At 42.1% G+C, this 27,233-nt stretch overlaps 1 protein-coding gene across 1 annotated transcript in view; it reads left to right on the top strand.

Moving 5' to 3' along the window:
* The window catches only part of LOC124256550 (perlucin-like), a 29,896-nt gene extending 10,720 nt beyond the window's left edge, over positions 1 to 19,176 (top strand). Inside the window, exons 3-4 of the mRNA XM_046690534.1 lie at positions 7,615 to 7,705; positions 18,764 to 19,176. Of these exons, the coding sequence (XP_046546490.1) occupies positions 7,615 to 7,705; positions 18,764 to 19,029 (357 nt within the window). The 3' untranslated portion in view covers positions 19,030 to 19,176. The remainder of the gene's footprint in view (positions 1 to 7,614; positions 7,706 to 18,763) is intronic.
* The last annotated feature ends 8,057 nt before the right edge of the window (positions 19,177 to 27,233 follow it).

The raw sequence follows: 27,233 nt of genomic DNA, 5'->3' as shown, positions 1-27,233 counted from the left end.
ATGAAGCAACCTATTGCATAAGTGCTAAAAATAGATTTCCAAGAAAAAAAGAGTCCATTTTCTGTACAGGGGTGTTAGATATTTGTCATTTGCCCCCCGTGAAAAAATATAAAAAGCGTTTACATGACATGTTTTACCTCCGGGGTATATTTACCCCGGAGGTAAACAGATTTGCCCTACCTTTGACCTGGGGCAAATTTTGCCTCAATACCCCCCATGGGGTAAATATTTACCCCCTGCATGTACCGTTTACATGACGAAATTTACCCCCTGGAGGCACATTTGCCCCTGGGGGTATTTTACCCCCGGGGGTAAACGGTGCATGTAAACGCGGCTTTAGAACCAAGTGTTTGTTCAGCCATGATATGTATATAGTGTTTGTTTGCCTAGTTCTGCCTTAACTTCACATGAATCTGATATGTGAGACAGTTAAGTAATTATTAATTATTGATTGGAGTATTATCTATTTTATTACCTTTCCACGTTTCCTGGAGGAGGCAAGATTCTTAAAACATACCTTGCTATCATTTCCAGTGAATAATAATTAAAATGACAGAACTATGTTATTACTCCTAAAATGTACCAATGTACCCCCACCCCATCCCGCCCCACACCAAACCCCACCTTACAAGTAAAACAATTATGCTGTGACAAAAAATCAAAACAAATAATGTTCTCATAGTTAGGAAATAAAATTATATTTCACTCCGTCCGATATTCCAGAAAGTCACTATTCTTCTCACATAGTTTTCGTCACCGATTCACATTTGAGTAAAGCTAAATCAATTCAAGGTCCCATCTTTTTATAGATATTCTGAAATATTTAAGACATTGTTTTACAGACACTCATATGAATTAATTTTGATGTTTGGATATTGCGTGATAGGCAACTGCAGACACTGACAATATTTCCGTTTGGATAAAAAAATATTACTCTTCGAATATTTTGCACTATAATAGATACTGTACTGTACATAGACCTTCAGATTGTGCTTGTGAAACTTTAAAACATCCTAAAATGTGTGACAAATTTCAGAATATCTAATCGCGAATGCAACCATATCCACCACATTGTTCTTTAATGTAACAAGTTTTGCTATTTCGGTCGACCCTAACCGAAATCAGCTCACTGTCAGATTTGTTTTCATGACATTGTATCACGGCTTTCTCGCCTGTCTCATTTCAGGTTTATGGTGTACCATCTCAATGCCCATTAGTGACTAAAAACGTGAAGCAAAAACAATTTTGTTGTTACAAGAATTGTCCGTGTTTATAACACTTGCAAAATCCTAAACTGCTATTTGTTGTCATCAATTGGTAATGATTTTGCACATGTGCAAAAGTGTGTAAATTCGTGCAAATTCGCATCTGCAGGCAGACGTAGGTTTCGTGAACGATGGTGCAGACATTTAACTCATCGTTAGGCCTATCGCATTCCTTGATCCGCCTCAATTTTTTTGTCGTGATCGTAATGGTTTTGTTAAAGGGACACCTCAAATCACAGCAATATGTAATAGATATAGCGAGTGTAAATGGCATAATTCGAAGCACATCGCTTCGAAGGCATCGTTTGACCCCGGAAATAAGTCTGACAAATCCACACAGCGCGCCCGGCCTGCTGTTTGGCCAAAATTGACGCATGCGCCAGTTTTGATTGACAGACTGGATCGGTCTATTGTAGGACGACGCTGGCGATGCTGTCTGGCAACCTTTTGAGCATCTCATAGCTGACCATGCCCTCCCCTGGACAAGTACCCTTTTTATTGTGTATAGCAGTTCTGAACTCCTCCACACTGAAACCATGATTGTATGCGTGCTGGTCGCACGGGGGCTGTTTGGGCCGTGGTGGCAATTTTTCTTTTTAAACTCTTCAGAAAAATTGTTGTTGCTACTGACAGAGGCAAAGTGGGTGGCTAAGATACTTGCTTTATCCGTGACTTTGGTAGCCCCTGTTAGTTTGGGAATGCGAGCGGACCTGCGTTTCCCCCGGATAGCATGTCTCTTTTGCCAGACTGGTTTACTGTTTGTTTTGTGGTTGAGGGATCCACAGAACTCTTGCCATGAGTCAGACCTGGACTGATCGATGAGATCTTTCACTTGTTTCCTAGCTACACGAACTTCACCTATGACAGACTTGTCTCGTTTTAACCTGTTTAATGCCTTTTTCCTAATGCGTCGTGCTTTGGCTATTCCCTCGTTCCACCATGGGACGGCTCGGGCGCCGACCTTTGCTTTGGTGAGTGGGATTGAGGCCAGTGCTGCCTTGTGTATGGCCGACGTTAGGTTTAGGCAAAAGGTATCAACGTCGTCAGAGACGATTTCAGACGGCTCGATTTTATTGCATTCCGTTCTGAATTTTGACCAGTCTGCTTTGGAGAAGTTCCACCGCTCTCTAGGGTTTGAGATTTCATCGCATAGAGGTGGGATACCGAGAAAAAGTGAAGCACGGGGAGTGATCACTTCTCCAACTGTCATCATGAACCTGCCACTGGCAATCATGGGCTAGGTTTTTGGTAGCAATAGCAAGATCTACGCTGGTCCATATTCCTCGGTTAGAACAATGTCTTGTAGGAGAGCCATCATTCAGTATAACGAGTCCCTGTGACTCTACCCAATCCTCCATCATCCTGCCGGGGCAGTCAGAGTGGTTGGTTTCCTCACCCCACAGCGGGCTGTGGGCGTTGAAGTCGCCAAGGATTAGGCCTGAATGCCCGACCAAGTCGCTGAGTGTGTTAAGCTCCTCGATGTTGGTGGGATCGGTAGTCCTGTGATAGACGTTTGCAATGCGTATCTCTTTGCTATTTGCCATGCTGACCGTGATGACCTGGGTTTCAAGGCTTCCCACCTCTGCTTTGACCTCAGTGGATGTACAGTTGTCGACGACAAAAGTGACCAGTCCAGCCCCCATTCGCCCCGCTCTGTCTTGCGGTATTGTGTGTAGCCAGGTAACCGAAAGTTTGCTCTCTTCCCCAGTTTCGCTTCTTGAATTAGTATAACGTGGGGGTTCAGTACCTGTTGTCTGACTAGGGCTATGAGTTCTTGGCCATGCGACCTCAGACCATTGGCATTCCATTGCAATATTTGTAAGCACATGATGACAGTTGTGTCCTTATTATTTGTAGCTTAAATGTTTATTTAAGCTTATGTATCTGCTGTGTGAGATAGGAAGCAGTTTGCCCATAGGACAGGATGCTGGTTGCTAACTCCCAAAGTATGATGAGTTTTGCCCATTCATCACTGTCCTTATGTGTGCCTAGTTTGATTAAGGCAGCGCACATGAATTCAACCAGCTTGTCTGGGGTAGTCTGGTTGTGGGCATTTGTGTTGCTATCATGGCTTATTACAGCATGCCTTTTGCCTGTTCCCGTTGTGCTGGTGGTTTCAACATTGCCCGTGTTGTTTGCCACCTTGTTTGGACCCTTTCTGCCCCTTTTACCTCTGTGCTGGTAGCCTCAGCGTCTTTGTTTGCCCGTGTCTTAGCATTGACGTTGCCCTTGGTCGCCGCCTGTTTATTGCCCTGAACAGTTTGTGTCGTCTGTTTAAGGCCACGAGTCTCCGTGTTTAGACTCTGTTTTTTTATGCTGCTTGCTCCTGCAAAAGTTGGATAGGGACGAGTGTCCCTTAACTTTGCAGTTGGTGCAATAAAGCGAGCAGTTGCCCTTGCAGCTTTTGGCTGGCCTAGAGCATGTTCGGCATTTTGCCTCGCTGAGGCAGTTTGCCTTAACATGCCCGTAATTTAGACAGTTGACGCGCTGTTTTGATCGCCTGAGGTAGGGAAGTGTCGCTACTACTTCGCCTGCCACTTTGATTGTCTCTGGGACTGTGGTTCCCAATATTGTGAGTATTACTACTCTTGTATTTTTGCCTTGGCTTGTGTGTGAGACCCAGCCTGGCACTTTCCAAACTATAGCCTGGTCAAGGACTTTTGTGGGGAGCTTGGCGCAATGATTTATGTTGTCACCTCTGACTACATATCCCCGATTTGCTTTATGTATTTTTGTCACAGAGATTGACTTCACTAGTTCCTCCCGTTAAGCTTGGGCCGAGACCCTGCTGGAGAGGGTGAGGTTGTAGTCTGTACAGTAGACTAGCTTCTCCCACCCCTGCTGCTTTGTTTGGAGGGCAGCCTTAGCCGTAGCTTTGGCTTGTCTAGCTTTGTCATTGGACTTCTTAATATTCCTGACCCGTGAAGATCCGGGGTAGAATAGGTCTTCAGCAACCCATGTGCTTGCCATAAAAAGGCGACTATCTTGTCGTAAGAGGCGACTAACGGGATCGGGTGGTCAGTTTCGCTGACTTGGTTGACACATGTCATCGGTTCCCAATTGCGCAGATCGATGCTCATGCTGTTGATCACTGGATTGTCTGGTCCAGACTCGATTATTTACAGACCGCCGCCATATAGCTGGAATATTGCTGAGTGCGGCGTAAAACTAAACTCACTCACTCACTCACTTAATATTCCTGATCCAAAGCTCTTGAACTATCGCCCGGTCTGACTGGCTAATTTCAGAGTAACTAGTGTTCCCCTTGGGCAGACTCATTGCAGCTTCTGAGTAGGAGCTGTTTGGACTTTCTGCTGTATCGATTTTGCGCTTTTTGGGGTTTGTGGGTTGCGGACTGAAATCATTGCTGGTCTTACCGGGACCGTTCTCAGGCTCTTTCATTTTTTAGCTATCTCTGTTGGGGCTGGGCATTCCCCTTATGATATTTTGAGGGCTAGGCACTCCCTCTTCGGACTCAAAGGCCATTTCTATATTTATTGATATTGGGGTGGGCAGTCCCATATCTATGCCAACCCTACCGGCGGTTGGTGTGGAGGTAGAAACGGCTACCTCCTTGCTAACTGTAAGGCTCTGAGAGTTGGGCAGACTCTCGGGCTCAATCTCTTTGGCAGTCACGGCTGCTCCCTTTCCTCTCTCTACACCCCTGCTTTCCACTGGGGGATCAGACACGGCCTTTCCCCCTTGCTTTCCCCTACTCTCTCCCTGGGGGGTGGTCACGGCCAGTCCCCCCTTGACTCCCTGGTTGGTGGTTGCGGCAACTGTTTGTTTTTATCAACATTATTTATATATACGAGGCGTCATTAATAACGGGTCAAATGATATACAGCGTTCGCATGTTGAAAGCACTAAACATTTTTTAATCACTAAGTATATTGAAATCACTAAGTATGCTGAAATCACTAAGCATTTTGAAATCACTAAACATTTTTGAAATCACTAAGCATGCTTGAAATCACTAAACATTTTGAAATCACTCACTAAGCATGTTGAAATCACTTTTAATCACTCACTAAGCATGTTGAAATCACTAAAATGTTGAAAATTTTTTAATCACTAAGCATGTTGAATACCTTAGCAAATGCTGGAATTATTTTGAGCATAATGAAATCATTATGGACTTTGGAATCACTAAGATTGTTGAAATCACTAGGCATGTTGACATTTTTAAGCCCTAAGCATTTTGAAATCACTAAACATGTTTTAATCAGTAAACACTTTTAAATCACTAAGCATGTTGAATTCCGTAGCATGTTGGATTGTTCTGAGCTTGATGAAATCATTAAGGACTTTGGAATTACTAAGATTGTTGAAATCACTAAGATTGTTGAAATCACTAGACATGTTGGATTTTTTAGCATGTTGAAATCACAAAAGGTGAATTCTGATTTCTGAGCATTTTGAAATCATTGACTTGACTTACTTCACTTAGTCCTCTGTACTCCTTGAGGATCATATGTCCTCCACGCTTGTCGGTCAGAGGCTGAGCTGTTGGTAACCTCCCAGGTTAAACCGGTTTCCCTCAGTTCCTTTTCCAGGCTTCGTCTCCAGGTCTGTTTTGGACGTCCTCTTTTCCTCTTGCCTTGTTCCAGTCAAGCGCTTGTCTGGTGATATTTGTTTTGTGCTTTCCAACACCACTCTGTAGCTTGATCTGAGCGGAGACTGGGTCTTGGTTTGCTGCTTCCCACAAGTTAAGGCTGGAGACTTTATTGAACCACTTGATGAGGTGGATCTGTCGGACACACTTGTTGAGGAAAGTCTGTATTTTGATGGAGCTGATCTTGGTTACTTTCCACCTTTCCAATCCATAAAGCAGGACAGAACGAACATTAAGGCTGAAGATCCGCAGCTTGGTTTTCAGGGATAGGACAGCGCTTTTCCAGATCGGTCTTAATGTGGTGAAAGCATATTGGGCTTTTCAGATCCTTGCCTTGATGTTCTCGTCTCTGCCACCAGTTGTGCTGATTTTGCTTCCCAGATAGGTAAATTCGGTGATGTCTTCAATCACTTGTCCGTTCATCTGTAATGGATCTTGTTGTTTGTTTTGGGTCCTCAGAACTTTCGTCTTATCTCTGTTTATCTTGAGGCCGACTCGGCTTGAGACAGATCCCATTCCATCCAGCTTGTCTTGCATGCCCTGGAGTCTGTGTGCTGGGAGCGCTAGGTCATCTGAAAGTCTACTGGTGAGAGTCCACTGTATGCCTTTCCCACTGTCGGCATAGGATTCCCTTCTGACACAGTCAAGCACCACCAAGGGTAGAAGAGGTGATAGCAAGCGACCTTGTCTAACTCCTGTTGTTACTTGGAAGTCCTCAGACAATTTTCCATCATGGACAACTTTGCATTAAGTAAACATTGTACTGTTGCTTAATTTTGTTGACCGTCTTTTGGGGGACCCCATAGTGTTGTAGCATGTTCCATATAGACTTTCCATATAGCATTTTGAAATCACTAAGCATGTTGAAATATCTATCAAGCATGTTTTACTGGAATTACTGGCAAAGCAAAGGAAACAGTTACACCTCTCATCTCACACTACGGGTGAGAGCAATAACCATCAATCAGTATATCACACATCCTGTGTGCTATGTTTTTAGTATGTAACCTGTAATACTCTCTTTGGTATCACTTCCGGGTTAGAATTAGTCTTCAGCAACCCATGCTTGTTGTAAGAGGCGACTACCGGGATCGGGTGGTAAGGCTCGTCGACACACATCATCGTATCCCAATTGAGCAGATCGATGTGGTCCAGACCAGCGTTCGAAATAACCGCCGGCCCGGAGGCCCAGCGCCGGTTGTTATTGTATCGGGCCGGCAGTTTCAAATATTTGCAGGCCCTTGTGGCCTTCAGTAAATTATCTGTCAATTTTCTTTTTCAACTGGAACCTTACCCATAATTGTTTTCTTTATTTACGTTCGGGAATCATCCATGATCCATCATGTTACGATGATTTACAGTTTCACTTCCTGGTATTTCAGCGCTTTGCGCATAGGGATGTCAACACCAGTCTTTAACAAATAAAAACTTCAAATCTGCGCCATAGGCTTCGCTTATGATTTTGTAGAAACAGTGTGAAACTGTGTACAGTGTAGTCTATTTTGTTTTTATAGGTTTGACTTTAACAAAATGGGCCTGCAGATTTCATTCAGGGCCTGTAGATTTTATAGCCTGCAGGCGGCAGCAGGCCCTGATGGCCTACTGGCAAATTAAAGTATTGCAAACACTGGTCCAGACTCGATTATTTACAGATCGCCATCATATAGCTGGAACATTGCTGAGTGTGGCAACAACAACAACCAAACAATCAAACATTCGGTGTTCTCTTTCCAGTCCTACTGCCAGTTCTTTGGGAGTCACCTGGCCAGGATAACTAGCGAAGATGAGGACGACTACCTGAGAAGACGTGCAAATGAAGAAAAGGGTGAGCTCTGAATTTATTTCCAAATGGAGTTGCATAGAACAATGCAAACCGTCGTCATAATCTTATACACACCATAGGCAACACTCACCTTGTATTAATCGTCGTGTTAAAATATTCAACCAGAGTACCACCTTTTAATATTCAACATAGGCAATACTCATCTTGTTTCATTCACGTACCATTTGTTATTCATCGTATTTAAAACTGTTATTTGTACCATTCAAAACCTGACCACGTGTTATTTATAGCATCCAAAAACTCACCACGTGTTATTTGTAGTATTCAAAAACTCACCACGTGTTATTTGTAGTATTCAACAACTCGCCACGTGTTATTTGTAGTATTCAACAACTCACCACGTGTTATTTGTAGTATCCCAAAACTCCATGATTCATTCATCGCATTATAGGGGCGGTTTGGTAGCCTCGTGGTTAAAGCGTCCGCTCGTCACGGGTACAATGTGTGAAGCTCATTTCTGGTGTTCCCCTGCTGGAACATTGCAAAAAGTGGAGTAAAAAGCATGCGCACTCACTCACTCTCACTCACTCACTCACTCACTCACTCACTCACTTACTCATCGGATTATAAACTCTCCATATGTTTTAGGGTTTTTTGCGGTATTAAAATAGTCAACATGTGTTTTTAATTATACTGGCCACATAAAGAAACTGTGCATTGTCAAAATATTATCCCAGTTGATAAGCACGATAACAATGTCAAAGGTACATATAAACTTTAATGGAGGGATCATGAGACCATAACAAGTCGGGAGAATTTCAATTGAAAAGTCAATCACAATGACGTCACGAGTCAACAAGCGGGACAGGGGTCAAACGACCATGTCACAAGCTCAATAACGGGTATGTCCACCATCGGCATTGAGAACAGCAGTGCATCGACGACGCATAGAGCCTATCAAACGTGCAAGGAAGGCTTGTGGGATACCACGCCAGATTCTCTCAAGTTCTGTTGCAAGGTCAAGGACGTTATCTGGCGGATGAGGAAGACGGCGTAGACGTCGATCCATCTCGTCCCAAACATGCTCTATCGTGGAGAGATCCGGTGAATTTGCAGGCCAAGGCAGTAAGTCAACGTTGTGGTGTTGCAAAACATCCATAGCAACCCTTGCCGTATGAGGGCGGGCATATAACTTGTCCTGTTGGAACGTTATCCCAGGGCCATGACGTTGCAGAAAAGGAATTGCCACAGGTCGAAGAATCTGATCCCTGTAGCCCACACCAGTTAAGTTGCCCTGAACAATCACCGGGGGGTTCTTTGGCGTGCTGTTATTCCACCCCAAATCATCACGGAACCACCACCAAAGCGATTCCTCTCCAAGACACAGGCCTGTGCATAACGTTCTCCCACGCGTCTATAGGCACGTTGACGTCCATCACTATGGGAAATGTTAAACCTGGACTCATCTGTAAAAACAACATTTCTCCACCAAAACAAGGGTCTGCGGACATGATTTCGGCACCACATTCGGCGAGCTTGTCGATGACGTTGTGTCAGGATAGGCCGTATAGCGGGACGTCGTGGTCTGATCCCGTGATGACGTAAACGTTGTCGAACTGTGTTGGGGTGGATACGGCGAAGTCGGGCAGTACGGGATGGTTCGGGCAGTCATCACTGCAGTCTGAAACCTGTGGCGAAGATTGTTCACCCTTTTCCATCTGTCCTGTCTTGGCGTTGTTACACGTGGACGTCCAGAACGTGGCCGATCGATGACGTCATTTGTGTTCTGGTAGCGTCTCACCAGTGCAGAAATGGTGTTCCGGTGCCAGTGGAAATGTGCAGCCACTTGTCGTTGAGACATTCCCCCACGGACCATCCCAATGGCCTCATGACGTTGTGCAGACGTGAGCCTTGGCATGCTATGCTTTTCAATAGCCGTTTAATTTTTTGAACGATCGCAAGGGCAGGGGTTGAGCTTTCCAAAGTGACAGTATTGTGTGGCATTCATTTGCTCTGTTTCTCTTTCCCGAAATGCACGTGCAACAACGTATTGAACGTCTCAAGGACGAACCCACTGACGTCACGGAACGTGGCACGTGCATGCATGTTGGATACATGTCAATAATCTCTGAGTTTAAATACTTATGTGTCTACACAGGTTTGTTAAATTTAGATTTTAATTTTTGTATGCACAGTTTCTTTATGTGCCTAGTATATAATATGTCCTCACTTTGGTTGCACTCTTCCCCTGAGATGTCAGCTTGTGACACACACAAAAATCTTAACGTATTCAAATAATCAACATTTACTATCGTATTTCATTACTCACCTGGGGCGGTGGGGTAGCCTAATGGTTAAAGCGCTCGCTCGTCACGCTGAAAACCCGGGTTCGATTCCCCACATGGATACAATGTGTGAAGGCCATTTCTGGTGTCCCCCGCCGTGATATTGCTGGAATAGTGCTAAAAGCGGCGTTAAACTAAACTCACTCAATCAGTCACTCATTACTCACCTTGTAGTATATACTCAACGCAATTATTGAAGGGTCACCCATATGAATGACTGGTAGAAATCAAAGCTGCTGTAATCATATTTAGAGTTGACATTAAGATAAACTTTGGTTGTTAGAGGTTACAAACATGATTAATGATTATGGCATTAGTACAGGGAACAACATTTAAACCTCAGAAAATAATGAAAAAAAGTCTGCAAACTGATAATTATTCCAACAATTGACGATTTTCATGCATGAACACAGATCGAACGCAAACCTATCACACGATTTGCACGTGCAAATCGGGGTATGGTCACGTGCAAATCAGCGGAGAAACACATGCTTCCAGGCCTCGTTGACAGTAAAACACTACTTAAAAGAATGCGACGTATTTTGAGTATTGAAAATCGAGGTCGAGCTATTGGCATGCTCCAGGCGGGTAGTAGCCAGGTCAGGTTGCTGCACATTTTAACGTTTCTCAGAGTGTGATTGGGAGACTCTGGCAGCGGCATCAGGCGACTGGAACTGTTGCTTATGACAAAAGACCTGGGCGTCCTAGGGTTACAACACACACACAGACAGCACCGTTACCTCGTCAACCTTGCTCTACGCAACCGATTTCTGACGTCACGCCAGTTGAGAGGTGAATTCTCGCCACCAACGTCCGCATTAGTCAGACAACAGTAAGAAGCAGGTTACGTTCAGCTGGTCTCCGTTCCCGACGTCCAGCTGTTCGTCCACCACTGACAGCACGTCACCGCCTAGCACGTTTACTATGGTGCACATGTCATCAGCGCTGGAATCAACGTCACTGGTCCTCAGTGTTATTTACTGACGAAAGCCGGTTTAATGTTTCATTTCTTGATGGCCGTAGGAGAATCTACAGACGACGTCTGGAACGTTTTGCAGATGCTACTGTTGTGGCCCATAATCGATTCGGTGGTGGTTCCATAATGGTCTGGGGTGGAATTACAGCAACAGCAAGGACACGATTACACGTTATTGTGGGAAATCTCACTGCTCTGCGCTACAGAGATGAGATAGTGGCTCCAATTGTGGCACCATTCATGAGGACCATGCGTCACTACAGAGGTCCCCCAATCCTCCAGGATGATAATGTTCGACCACACCATGGAGACGTTGTCAACGACTTCATTCAGCAACAGGGCGTTAGGAGAATGGACTGGCCTTCTTGCTCCCCCGACTTTAATCCCACTGAACATTTATGGGATGAACCTGATAAGGAGTATGGTGCAAAGACGGGATCAACAGCAGGTTACGGGTCAGACACTTAGAAATCTACATGCGGCTCACCTTCATGCTCGACGGCCACGTGTTGTGCCGCCCCTTACACATCCTTTATATTGTCAACAGACTCATGATAGATTTGTCGGTGGATCGATTATGATGAGTAAAACAAATTCCATATTGTAAGAGGAGTGAGTGAGTGAGTGAGTTTGGTTCTGAGCCGCTTTTAGCAATATTCCAGCAATATCGCGGCGGGGGACATCAGAAATGGGACATGCATTGACGTTCAGCTGACATTCTGTTTGAATAAAACAAATTTATTCACCAACGTTAGCCTCATCACACGGCACAATATTTAAGGACTGGTTTATTTAATAAGGGAATAAATGTCAAGAAAAAACGTTAACTAAATTAGGGGGGGTGAAAAAATGGTTCATAATATGGGGAAGGGGCCGGCAAAAATTGACGCAATCCTACACACACGCGCATGCACATGCACACGCTCATGACATTGGAAAGAAAGGAAGAGTGAGTGAGTGAATTTGGTTTTACGCCGCTTTTAGTAATATTCCAGCAATATCACGTCGGGGGACAACAGAAATGGGCTTCACATTGTAATCATGTGGGGAATCGAACGCTTTAACCACTACGCTGCCCCACCGCCCCTATTGTGAAAAGAAGCGTCACTGGACAGTACTACAGAGACAACATTCTGACACCTTTTGTTTGTCATTGGGAAATTCATACGTAAAGAAAGAATGAAAGTGTGAAAGAATGTTTCATGCAATACCTAGGTCACATATCCACTTTTGCCATGAGAGGGTTAGTTTACGATGCCCAGCCGGGCTGAAAATCTGCAAAATTGAGAGATACCCAACCGGGAGCTGGACGATCATCCGTGGGCATCGGCTGTGTTATTTCCATCGGAAAGACCCCGTTGACACATCGTGGACAAATCGGAAGAGTTATTTTCTAACGGCAACTGGTGGTCCACACTGTCATCGGTAACGGATCTGTGGCACATCTTCAGGCAACCCACCAGTGACCCTACAGGCACCTGTCAGACCGCCAGGGAATCGGGCGATTGTTTCAGCGCGCTGATGTGGTATGGTCACCGGAGGATAACAGAAAGGTTGTCTGCCGGGAATCGCTCAATACTCGGAGTGTTCCCGTTCGTAGACCGTACGATTAAACTAAGTCGGATGGTGAACAACCTCGTAAAATCGATTTAGAAAACAAACAAAAATATATTTCTTATGGAATAGTTTATTAACATTTGTCAATATGATAAAAATGATCTTTTAAATACAATATCATTGAACTTAATAACAGCTAAAACGTTATTTGATCAAGTCAGTGCGCCGGAACATCGTTCATTCACGACTGACGTGTAGTGACGGCAACGGTGTGATACACTTTGGCAAAAACCTGTCAATTATTGGGTAAGTCAACGGTTAAAAGTTGGGAAATCTAAAAGACAACCATCCCACGAATACATCTAGAAAAAGTTTTCTGTCAAGAAACTCAACAAGTTTGAAGATTAAACAACATTTTCTTCTGTGGAAGGCGTGAACTACAGTCACGTCATTGGTCGCAGTAGAGTACCTCAGTTCCGAGAAGGATAACTCTAGTCGTAATCCGAGTGAATGGGAAGAATACGCCTCTTTGGAGCAGATGGTCGACTCAAAGAGGAGTCATTCGAAATGTTGAAGTGGAATACATCACCATAAAATGGACCTGAGAATAGTGTATGTACAGAATGAAGATTTACGGTATGCGACAAAGATTGTGACGTTATCATGGTGGCAGTCTGAGGCTGAGGATGAGTGGGCAGAGTGGTGGAGTTACAAGGGTTTGACAACAATTAATTGATGGACTGATGTTGTTTCTCATTAATTGAAGAGTAACTGTTTATTGATTGAACATTTTTGTGCCCGGAATATTGTGCCTGGTTCTGTGGCATGCACGCCGTGGCAGACTCATTTGTCACACTTTATGGTAACACCTTTAGTCGGTATCTTGCTGCTTCTATTTCCCCGAATTCAGTTTTAACAACAGACAGGTTGTAGGAATTCAAGGGCTGTAAAATTCTTCTCACTCTTCCTATAGGGCCCGTAAGTCTCGCGAGGCGCTACTTCCGCTACTAGATTTCCGGTGACAAGCGAATACCCAAGAACCAGTTCTGGTGCCAAATTGCGCGACCGCCAAATATCACCTTACTAGACCGGACCAAGTGTACTACCATGCTTGACTGTCATAGCTGGTGATAGTCGGAATAATTGGATCAGTTGGGGACGATAAGATCGAAAAATTATTATTCCTTCAAGGATTATCGGTTCCTTACTGACAACCGACAACCATGAGTCAATTCGAAAACATATGAGTACCTTTCTTTAGCTATAATATATTTTTGACAACAAGTGCAGTTCTATCGCTAAACGTGTTTCTTCTCAGTATCGCGGACAGTGTTTGTCACAAAACATATTTCGGGAATCAATGACATGGTTAACGTAAAATACATTTGAGTAATCTGTATTTATATTGAATTAATTTAACTATTAATTAATATACTGCTATTCATAAAACAGCCATCTGTTACCAACTTTATCAAGTTGATGTTCTATTCATATTTGGCCACATTGACTCTGTCATTTCCCTTTTCAATTAAAGTATGTAATTCCAAATTAGAATATTTGTGTTTGTTTAATTTGTTATTTATTTTCTAAATACATTTGTTATTCTGCAGCAATATTTTGTAACTATTCCAAATTAAAAACTGTTTTTTACATATTCAATATATTTATATTTCTTAGGAACTATTTGAGATCAAATAGTTTCTAACAAATATCAATATTGATATGTAAAAAATAGTTTTTTAATTTGGAATAGTTACAAAATATTCAATAGAGACAATTGGCTTTATGCAATGTAAAATGCATGTGTATAAATACTTGAGGTACTAATATAAATACTTTGTAAACTAGTTGGCAGGCTAAATAATTTTGCTCACTTCCAAGTCCAAGGGATAACTGCATGCAAGTTCAGGTGACAGAATGATTCAAAGATACAAGAAATAAATTGTTTGTTGTTTAGCAAATGTGAAAGAAAATGCATTATAAATTTTAATTTGGATAGATGACAGGGATCTGCATGTGTCAAATTGTTTCTTTGCCATGCTGTTAATATATTGATAATGATATATTGAATACAGGGATTGGGATGGAGACCTTCGACAATTTCAGGATTATTAGCCATTTTCTGAATTTAGAATGAATCGTATCAATAGTAAACTTCAAAATTTTAATGGGGCATTTTTATTCTAATGTGCAAAATGGCCCCTGTCTTTCCCAATGCCTGGAATAAATAGCACTTCTTGTAAAATTATATATTTTTTTATAAATATATGAACTTTCCCATTTATGGTGACATTTTTATTCACACAAGAAGTCATAGTGTCATAAATCAATCAGCAGCTGGACAAAATAACCTTGATGGCATGGTTACAATTATTTCAATTACTACTGTCAGATATTCAAAACAAAAATGTGAAAACCCTCAGCCATATGAATATTCATCATGAAACAATTTTATCAAATTATGTAAACATTATTTTAGAGGTGATATATAAAACCTGGTTGTTGGACAATATTTATTACACTTTGTACTAGATGTCTAGGAGTGAGTGAACTATGTACTATGATCTAAAGTACATGAGTGTTACTTAGTTCTTGGTTATGCAGGGGTGAGGTTCTGCTATGCTGTAAGCAAAATATGAAGCAGCACACAGCACCTTCAAGTCACAATTGGCAAAAATGCAAGATCAAATACACTCAAAATATGGAGTAATCACTCAAAGACATTTCCTGTATTGTAAAATATACTGATCAATACATGGGGAAACTAAATGTGCATATATACTATGTCATGACAGTAGATTCTGCAGACACTGGCTGATAGCAGCATGAGTATGATTACTTGTCATGTAATAGTGTTTTTCACCCATTTTTAGTAACTTATATATTCCAAATATTCTGCCAATGAGGCCAAGGTTGGTAACCGGCATTCCATATTTTCCACTATACAGTTAGACCAATATGTTTTAAATAATGGAAAAGAATAATGTGTACTGGTTATTGTGCTATGAACCAGTGTTGTAATCTTACAGCAAATAAAAACAAAGAATTTCATATTTCAACAAAATTCCATGTCATGTAGAATCACATGCCTATGCCATTGCTTAAGTTTAACTTTTCATTGGTAAGCATGTTATTTCATGGAAACTGGAGTAGTAGGGTAACCTAGTGGTTAAACTGTTGACACTTGTCACACTGAAGGCCCGGGTGTGATTCCCCACATGTGTGCAAAGCCCATTGCTGCTCTCCCCAGCATGATGTTGCTGGAATATTGCTAAAAGCGGTGTAAACCCAACTCTCTCACTTGGAAACCTTTGCTATATACACTGAAGATCTAATCTCCTACATCCATTGTTGTAAAATTACTGTCAAATCAATATCATGGCCAAAAGCAGAAATCTTCCAAACCATTCAATTTGTGCTTGCTTTATCCACACTTAAAACACAATAAACAAGTTTTAGATCTATTCTGCAATTATTTTACTAAGACATAATTACTCATAACATATCAAACATTCTTTGCATTTCCCAGTTGCTAAACCTGAAAAAATACTGTAACAGTATCATCTGGAATACAAATGTTCTTTCATGGTCACTCATCTAAATTCTCACTGAATTATCTGAGAGTCCCAAGATGTCACAAGACTTTCCACAACACCCTGCTGGTTACAAGCATTTCCCATGTTTCCTGTTCCAGCAAGTGTCCAAAGGATGATGTGTAGGGCTTTAATATGTTTTATAACTGTATATACAACACTTCAATGACTTGCTGTTTCTTCATTTGCAATGTATATTGCTTGACCACCAGATGTTAAAAGAAATCTGAAGATCTGTTTCAGTTTGTGTTGCTCTTGATGTCAATGGCAATTGTGGTGATAAAGAAATCTATTCCTCCTTCTTTCTCCTCTTAAAGATGTGCATCTGTTCCAACTGAAAAAAATACATAACACACATGAGACCAAGTATTATATACTTAATAAAATGTAAACAGTTCCTTACAATGTTGACATCAAGATATTATTGATAAATTGAGCATGTGGATGTTAAGTTTAACTGGACATGCTGCACCATAACCAAATGCCAAATTTGGATTGTAATAATATATTAATCAAGCTCATATTACAGAATACATTTGCGAGAGACACCTATTCAGAGCTATTGGTATCAATCAAAGTGAGGATATAGTCATCATTATTTACGCGCTATTAAATTATTATTTAATTCATTACATATATTTTTTAATTTTTACACCTGGATTTTCATTGCACATTAAGTTATCTTCTGGATAATTCCAACTGCAAGATACTTTATTTATTAACACAGTTTTTTGGGTACACATGAATGCATTATACCGGATACCTGCCTGCCACTGATAGATATCAAATGCAATCAAACGATTCACCAATCTGCACACATGTCAACTCCACCCCTTACTGTGCGTACCATGCTTAAACAATACCAGCCTTTAAATGAAAACAAAGAAATCCATGTAACAAACTTACCTCGACTAATGAATGGGCCAGCCTGAAGACGACGCTGTGACAACTCTGCATCTGTTTGGCAAATATTCACGTGCTGTTCATGCAACATTGCCTTAGTGCTTTAGCAGTCATTACATGGCATAGGTTTCTGATTCACACAGCCAGTGTCGAGTATGATTATCCACGGCATATCCCATGTAACAATGTTATCGCCATTGCCGAAAAACGTTGTTTGTCACCGGAAGTACTAAACAACGTAATCTCTCGCGAAGTGCCGTGACCTACTTACGGGCCCTATTAGGTCACCGTCAACTTTAACTAGGTCATTTACCTTGATCGGGGTAAGCCTAATGGCGGCCATGTTTGTTTACAAACATTGCAAACGATTGGTTCGGGGTTTTTTTTCTAAAGTTATTTATTTTAAAAAGACTACTACATATAACGCAATTGCATTGCAAAATAATAATGTCTAATAAAGAGAGTAGACATACACTTTAACTTTTTATGTTTTCTTTTGTAAATCTCGGAATGTGTGAGTACAGATTGTTCTAATTATCAATGAAACGGTAAAAGTTGTCAATGAACTTGGATCATGAAAAGTAGTTCCGTCAACCAATCATATTTCTTCTCTGTTTTTCTGACCAATCAACGTTGAGAATCACTGAAAAGCACATGTGCAATTATCACAAAAATAATCACCTGTGTATCATAGCCCGTATAGATAATAAATCCTTCATAGTTTCAGTGTTAAAATATTATTTTTTACGTGAACTATCATTTATAATGAAGCTAAGTCTAATTTCAAAATGGGCATTTAAAAAGTGCCCTTTGTAATAAAATATCATCGCACACTAATTTGCATAAAGCCTCGGTCTGCTCGAAATAAGTCGCTTTGGACTTAGAAATAAACGCATTACTCATTTCTGCACTAATCTCACCTCAGCAAAGTCCTTTTTTATGTTTTTTATCTCCCTACCACTGAGACTGTAGTTAGGCCGAACATTTCAGATATTTCACACTTTCACATATTAACTACATGGATTGTAGATATATATGTGAAAAAGCAGTTGTTTTTTTCTATTTCCGACAGTACTTTAGACACACAATGTATCAGGTTACTAAAACAAACAAGGTTTACCCCACTGTTGAAACAGTGTCCACACGTTCATACACCAACTGCATCAGTGTTAACCACATGATGTTATGGACGGTGACAAGCACTGGTGTTCAAAATGGTCAAGATATGCAGCGTGGGTTAAAATACCGGGTGTATCATATTATCTGATTTTGATGCCGTCTCTACATTTGGCCCAGGAGTATATATTTACCAGTTCCTGGCACAAATCCAGACAACTGAGTCTACAGACAGGACCAAGAGGCTACAGCTGGAACGTTGTGCTACAGATGTTCATTTTTTATCTTTACCAATTGTTTCAGAACTGTATTTTGTAAGACCACCAGCTGTAGGTATGAAAATCTCTTTTCACAATCTTGTACTTCCTTGCAACTGCCTCTTAATGGTGCGTGGGAGCAAATTCTTTCATCTGACTGGCACGATCGTTTATATAAATATCGCGTAAAGCATCAAGTAAGAACAGAAATCTCTGCATCATTCATGACCATCTTGTTACCAAAGTATTCTGTAAAAGAATCCGATCTCCACTCAACAAATAACATCTTACAGCTGTAGTACCTGTATAGTGTGTTTGACCACCAGTACGAGATATAGTAATCTCCTTTCCAGGCTCTCCAGGCTACTGGCTGGGTGCGACTGATCTGATCAAGGAAGGGGAGTTTATGTGGAAGGGGGGCTCTCCCATAAACTACCCAAGCTGGAGTCCTGGGCAACCTAACAACAGAAACAAACAGAACGACGATGAGCATTGTCTTATGCTCCAGAAGACAAGTGGCTATAAGTGGAATGATCTTGATTGTATTTTAAAGATAAAGTTCATCTGTGAAAGGAAAGTGTCCATGTGTTGCTGCAAAAAACTGAAATGTACACAATGACGAATGAAATACGAAACCTCCAGATTGTCCTTTCAACCTTACTTCACAAGTAATCCAAGATAACCAGATCATATCTGACTTCACTTTGGCATATGTATACTGTCATGAGAAATAAACATTAATCTTTCCTAGATTAACCAAATGATTCGTAATTCTTGTTCCACTTACAGGCATCATCCTCATCCTATCTATATTTGCATACACATCGCTAAATAGCTTGAAGAAAGACGACCTTGTAACGCTACATTTTATAACAATGGCATAGACTATGGATTGGGTTACTGGGTATTGAATACACAATGCCACACAGAAAGTGGTCAAATGTAAAATATTTTATATCTGGGAATACATTTTCTCAGCAAAGTACAGATTCTAGTATTTTTGTTAGGTTGGATCCTATCCAGGATTCGAAGCCACTCACACTAAGTCAGGCACCTAATCGCCAGCACACAAAGACTGCAGTATAAACATCGAATTTTGAGACCAAAATAGTAATGATGAAATAATCGGAGCAACTAGAAAATAATTTAAATATCAATAAAATAATCGGACGAACGACAAAATGATCAGAGGAAAACCTGACACACCGTTTCCTTATTTGTTGACACGCAGATAAAAATAACTACAGTTACAAACGGACAAGGATGGTCTTGCCAGGAAGCATGTGGACTCTGAACGCGAACATTTAACCTATAACCATAACACGTGATAAAATTCAGCTATCTTATTGGCTAGTTGCAGTCTTGTTCTTGTGACATATAGTTTGCTCTACAGCATGTGCAGTGTAACAATGTACAGCTTTGCCCTGAACTATTATAGGGAAATCACGACGTTTTTTGGCAAAGTACAGTTGGAAGATATCCCAGTCAGTAATTTCAATTCAGTTTGTTTATTCAGCATGTGTGGCCTCCGGCCCATATACAGATGATACAAAATTGACGTAAACTAATGATGAACAGTCGTATCATTAGTTGTAGCTTGATAATAACAGTCGTATCATTAGTTGTAGCTTGATAATAACAGTCGTATCATTAGTTGTAGCTTGATAATAACAGTCGTATCATTAGTTGTAGCTTGATAATAACAGTCGTATCATTAGTTGTAGCTTGATAATAACAGTCGTATCATTAGTTGTAGCTTGATAATAACAGTCGTATCATTAGTTGTAGCTTGATAATAGCAGTCGTATCATTAGTTGTAGCTTGATAATAACAGTCGTATCATTAGTTGTAGCTTGATAATAACAGTCGTATCATTAGATGCCATTTGGTTGATGAAACTATCTGCTACTACATTGCAAGCTAGGTTTCCATTCCTGAGTTACAATATCAGTAACAGTGCTTAAATTCTGACAACAATACTTCAACACTGTCAACACCTTGAAACACCCAAGCATAACCAAAACCGTAGCTAAATAAAACTTGCTTAACCGAAGAGGCCCACGTATGGTGATCATCATTACCCAGTGACTGGCAATGACTACAACATTTCATATGCCTTACGTGGATACCTATAGTTAGGCATACGAGTAACTCTAAGCCTAAATGTAACACGGAACAAGGATGCCATATAAACTGAGAATCTGCCATATTCGCCCACAACATTCGGAGCCCATTTACTAATGTTAAGAAACCGTTTACTCGCTAAATGTTGTATTCTCTCTAAACACTAGACGCTAGAGAACCGGAACCGTATAACAACATTGCCATAATCTGAAAATCAAATATTGTAAAGACTGACTGACTGAGTTTAGTTTTACGCCGCTTTTAGCAATATTCCAGCAATATCACGGCGGGGGACACCAGAAATAGGCTTAACACATTGTGCCCATGTGGGGAATCGAACCCGGGTCTTCAGCGTGACGAGCCAACGCTTTAACCACTAGGCTACCCCACCGCCCCAAATATTGTAAAGAAAACCATGGAGGAAACTGCCAATGGGAATACATCGTTCTTAAAACTTCAAATAAGGCTTTCTGGGCCTTGATTGCAATAATATTGTAACACTGTGAAAAACTTGTAAGAACAAAACCAAGCTTGTTATATGCTCTTAAAAAAGAGAGACCGCCTCCGTGATGTAGTGGTTAGAACGTCCGCCCGGAGAGTGGAAGGTCGCGGGTTCGATCCCCCGACCGCGTCATACCAAAAGACGTTAAAATATGGTATTTGTTGGTCCCTGTCTGGCGCTCGGCATTAATGGGTACAACAAGGACTGGTCGGCTCGGAGTCAGTGTAATGTGTCTGAGTGGGGTATTAGTGCTTCACTGCGGCATGGTATCTCAGTGGGCTAGCACTATAAAAACAGCTTAAGTCTGGGCTAGTACAAGCAACCGCACATACACATACACACACACGCATGTACGTAGTCATATGAGCGAAATATTCTCAAGCACGACGTTAAACCCAGTTTCACCTCACCTCACCTCTTAAAAAATAGAAGAAGAATCTGAACTTTTAATTAGGATCGGAAGTATAAGCATTCACAAACTTTTCGAAGAGACATATCTTATGGACCCACCACCATGTCTCTTGATCACCACTCCTATAGTCTGTTTGCAGTGAAAACGTACCGATGAATTTCACTTTAAACAAAAAAGTAAATCAAATAAAGTGAAATTAAGATTGCAAATCCTCATAATTTTACCTTGGCAATTGAACATATAAATCTCAGAATTTTATTCAACTTAGGATAAAAGTTATTTAAGAAACGATCATAGATTCAAATCGCTATTACTGGTTTGTATTACAATGGGGTAAGCGCAGTAGTTGGAACAGTGAAACAAATGCACCCGGGTACGTGAAGAGCGTTAACTTAGAACAGCCCTTGTCGTTCTCGGTGTTTCATTTGATGTGCATACCCCCTTGTAATACAAACCAATAATAGCGATGTGAAACTATGATCGTTTGGTAAACAACTTTTATCCTAAGTTGAATAAACTCAAGAGATTTAAATGTATAATTGGCAACGTAAAATTATGAGGATTCGCAGTCTTAATTTCACTTTATTTGTTTTACTTTTTGGTTTAAATTGCAGTTCATTGGTACGTTTTCGTTGCAAACAGACTATAAACACAACGCATGGGATGCACGTGCACAACGCAGTAGCCCCATACACGTGCATGGGGTGTCATTCTTGATTTTGGCGTTTTTCAAGAAGGTCGATAAACCACTGTAGAACATTAAGTTTGACAATCATCTTGCATCTGTTGATCAAACAGTTGTTAGTGTCTGTTTCTAGCCGGGTTTTTTTTTTTCAATTTGGCGTACGGCGTATGTAACGTGATGAACGTTTACGTGCAATTGGCATGTTGCAAACAGGCACAAACCAGTGGTAAATTCCTTCAATGTTTCGAAGTCAGTCATTAGCAGACTTTGGAACAGATATCAGCTAACCAACCGTTCAGGTCGTCCATGGTCAAAAATAAGGGTACAGGATCGTTTCATTCGGACCAGGCTTTAAGAAATCGAGCTGTTACGGCCAGTCAGATTGCAGCAAATCTGTATCAGACTACTGGTATTCGAGTTACGGGTTAGACGATTGGGAATCGCCTCCATGCTGCTCACTTTCATGTTCGACGGGGGGCGGTGGGGAAGCCTAGTGGTTAAAGCGTAAGCTCGTCACGCCGAAGGCCCGGGTTCGATTCCCCACATGGGTACAATTTTCGAAGCCCATTTCTGGTGTCCCCCGCCGTGATATTGCTGGAATATTGCTAAAAAACGGCGTAACACCATACTCAGTCAGTCAGTCATGTTCGACGGCCCCGGGTGTCCCCACCCTTGACCGATCGTCACATGACTGTAAGAAGATAATGGTGTAGGGCACGTAGATGCTGGAGGAATCGTCGTTAGTTATGTTTTCGGAGGAGTGTAGATTCACTTTTGACTTCCTTGATCGGGTCTGGCGACGAAGAAATGAACGTCACGCCAACATCAACGTGAGACCACACGATCGATTCGGAGGTGGATCACTTATGGTATGGGGTGGTATCACTCTGACTGACCGAACCCCTTCTTTCAGGATGACAACGCCCGTGCTCACCGTCCACGCATCGTCAATAATCACCTCAAGTAACATGACATCGGTCGTTTGACATTGCAGACAATGAGCCCTGAATTTTCTCCCATCGAACACGCCTGGGACATGATAGGGAGACGTGTGCGTCAACGTCAAACGCTGGAGGAACTTGGCCGTGCGCTTCAGGAAGAATGGAACAGACTCCCCCAATTGGTCATTGGGAGACTCACCCGCAGTATGCCTCGTTGTCTGAATGAATGTCTGACCCTACGTGGTGGAATCACGCACTACTGAATGAAAATCGTACACATGCAAATTTCACGTCATACACTACTCATCTTTCAAGAGCGATTACTGTACAAACCAACTGTGGCCATAAGGAAGTGATGATGTACTCTCAAAACATTCATTATCATATCAAATTGATTGACTCCGATATATCTCCCATTTTTTTCAATCGTAAATTAAAATTGAATTTCACCTACTTTTTGGAAGACAACATAATTAGAAACTACAACCACATTATTTCTACTGTAGGTCCACTTTTCAAAAAGAGATAATTTCCACCTTTTCTAAAAACAACATTATTTTAGTTTTAGACATATTAACAGTCAAATCCGATGACTTTGGAGAATATCAAGACGCTTCATTTACACTATCTGCAACAAGTACAACGTCATCTGCGCAAAATAACAGAAAAACTTCAATGATAGCAAGATACACCTGAATATCTCTACTGTTTGAATTAATTATTTCATTCGCCAACTCATTAATGGACAAGGAAAATAGAACAGGACTCAAGACGCAGCAATGCCTTACTCCATTCGGACATTCAAAGAAACCTGAAAAACCTCCATTTGTCTTGACACAGGATTTAAATACCTTATACATATACTTAACGCTACGAAACAACTTTCCCTTCAAACCAATTTTGCGAAGAAGTAACAGCAACTTATTTCTGTTTCCACTATCAAAGGTTTTTATGAAATTAACAAAGGCAACATAAAGTTTACTCTTCCCATAGATATGTTTGCACAAGTGTACACAAAGTAAAAAGATTATCAGCCGAAGAATATCCAGCTCTGAACCCAGACTGAGATTCCGAATTCGCGATTCATCATTATCCTAGAGCCCAGATAGTTATTCTAAGAGACCCAATATATACTTTACACAAGATTGACAACAACGTTATGCCTCTATAATTATCTGGACAATCATGAGATCAACGGTACAATAATACCTTCTGACCAGTGCGAAGGGAAAACACCTGAATCGTAAATAGTGTTGAACAGCTTCACCATATAACCAATGAGAAATGGATTACTTTTTAAAATCATTTCCGCCAAAATTATCAATACCTGCTGGTTTACTGCTCACACTCGTCATCACTATCAACTGAATCTGTATCCAAACAAAGCCCATGATTCTCAACAAGGATGTCAGTTTCAACTGACCCACTACCAGCGCTGTCATATAATCCGGTGAAATGAACAACCACATGAAATCGGTTCGGGAGCGCCTCTCCTACGCATATGCTTCAAACAGGACCAGAATTTACGATGATCATTCTTTGAGGCTTGAAAGCATAATTTATCCACCCCTTTCTTATTGAGTGCCTGCTTTTTACCTCTAACTGTTGACAAAACCTGTTTATACTGTAAGTATAATATAAGTATGACGTGCTATACATTTTCTGTGACGTCCTTCTACCTTCTACTATCCAGTTTTAAATCATAACATTCTTCATCATACCACACATTTGTAACAGGTTGATGTTTACAATGGGATGCTTTGACTAAACATTTAGCTGCATACATAGAAATACACATCAACATCAGCATGTGGAGCATGTCAGTTGCATTGCTTATAGATAATTTAATTTCCTCACGGGAAAGATTGGACACATGTACATCCACCTTTGACTCATCCCAAACATATTTATCAGTCCCTGTACAGCTTTCAGTGACAAGCGTTTGGGTTCCTGTTGAATAGGTCAGTCTTAGGGTCCACACGATTTATTCTGGTCTAGTTACAAGGGGTGGCTCTGATCTCTGAGTTTCAGTCCGAACTGCCCAGCACTGCTGGTTCACAATCATTTATACCATCCATTAATTGACATAGCTGACATTCCTTGCCCGTACCCGGCTTTTCCCCCATTCTATGTTTGGTGTAGGTCCCTGTGGTCAGTTTGTGTCTTTCGCCAGGGTTACGTCTCCCCCCCATCGGATTCTTGACCGATGGGGCAGGGGTGACTCGGGGGTCGTATTGTTACTGAGTACCTCCAACAGGACAACATGACCACCTTGCCATGGCCAGCACACGGGGGTCGTATTGTTACTGAGTACCTCCAACAGGACAACATGACCACCTTGCCAAGGCCAGCACACGGGGGTCATATTGTTACTGAGTACCTCCAACAGTAGAACATGACCACCTTGCCAAGGCCAGCACACGGGGGTCGTATTGTTACTGAGTACCTCCAACAGGACAACATGACAACCTTGCCATGGCCAGCACACGGGGGTCATATTGTTACTGAGTACCTCCAACAGGACAACATGACAACCTTGCCATGGCCAGCACACGGGGGTTGTATTGTTACTGAGTACCTCCAACAGGACAACATGACAACCTTGCCATGGCCAGCACACGGGGGTCATATTGCTACTGAGTACCTCCAACAGGACAACATGACCACCTTGCCATGGCCAGCACACGGGGGTCGTATTGTTACTGAGTACCTCCAACAGGACAATATGACCACCTTGCCATGGCCAGCACACGGGGGTCGTATTGTTTCTGAGTACCTCCAACAGGACAACATGACCACCTTGCCATGGCCAGCACACGGGGGTCGTATTGTTACTGAGTACCTCCAACAGGACAACATGACAACCTTGCCATGGCCAGCACACGGGGGTCATATTGTTACTGAGTACCTCCAACAGGACAACATGACAACCTTGCCATGGCCAGCACACGGGGTTGTATTGTTACTGAGTACCTCCAACAGGACAACATGACAACCTTCCCATGGCCAGCACACGGGGGTCGTATTGTTACTGAGCACCTCCAACAGGACAACATGACCACCTTTGCCATGGCCAGCACTCGGGGTCGTATTGTTACTGAGTACCTCCAACAGGACAACATGACCACCTTGCCATGGCCAGCACTCGGGGGTCGTATTGTTACTGAGTACCTCCAACAGGACAACATGACCACCTTGCCATGGCCAACACACGGGTGTCTTATTGTTACTGAGTACCTCCAACAGGACAACATGACCACCTTGCCATGGCCAGCACACGGGGTCGTATTGTTACTGAGTACCTCCAACAGGACAACATGACCACCTTGCCATGGCCAGCACACGGGGTCATATTGTTACTGAGTACCTCCAACAGGACAACATGACCACCTTGCCATGGCCAGCACACGGGGGTCATATTGTTTCTGAGTACCTCCAACAGGACAACATGACAACCTTCCCATGGCCAGCTCACGGGTGTCATATTGTTACTGAGTACCTCCAACAGGACAACATGGCCACCTTGCCATGGCCAGCACACGGGGTCGTATTGTTACTGAGTACCTCCAACAGGACAACATGACAACCTTGCCATGGCCAGCACACGGGGTCATATTGTTACTGAGTACCTCCAACAGGACAACATGACAACCTTGCCATGGCCAGCACACGGGGTTGTATTGTTACTGAGTACCTCCAACAGGACAACATGACAACCTTGCCATGGCCAGCACACGGGGGTCGTATTGTTACTGAGTACCTCCAACAGGACAACATGACCACCTTGCCATGGCCAGCACACGGGGGTCGTATTGTTACTGAGTACCTCCAACAGGACAACATGACCACCTTGCCATGGCCAGCACTCGGGGTCGTATTGTTACTGAAGTTACCTCCAACAGGACAACATGACCACCTTGCCATGGCCAGCACACGGGTGTCTTATTGTTACTGAGTACCTCCAACAGGACAACATGACCACCTTGCCATGGCCAGCACACGGGGGTCGTATTGTTACTGAGTACCTCCAACAGGACAACATGACCACCTTGCCATGGCCAGCACACGGGGTCATATTGTTACTGAGTACCTCCAACAGGACAACATGACCACCTTGCCATGGCCAGCACACGGGGGTCATATTGTTTCTGAGTACCTC

Source organism: Haliotis rubra, unplaced genomic scaffold, assembly GCF_003918875.1.
Source record: "Haliotis rubra isolate DU_JTF1 unplaced genomic scaffold, ASM391887v1 Scf63, whole genome shotgun sequence".
NCBI classification, from domain to species: Eukaryota; Metazoa; Mollusca; class Gastropoda; order Lepetellida; family Haliotidae; genus Haliotis; species Haliotis rubra.
The sequence above is the reverse complement of the archived record's forward strand: the minus strand, read 5'-3'. Positions and strand labels throughout refer to the sequence as shown.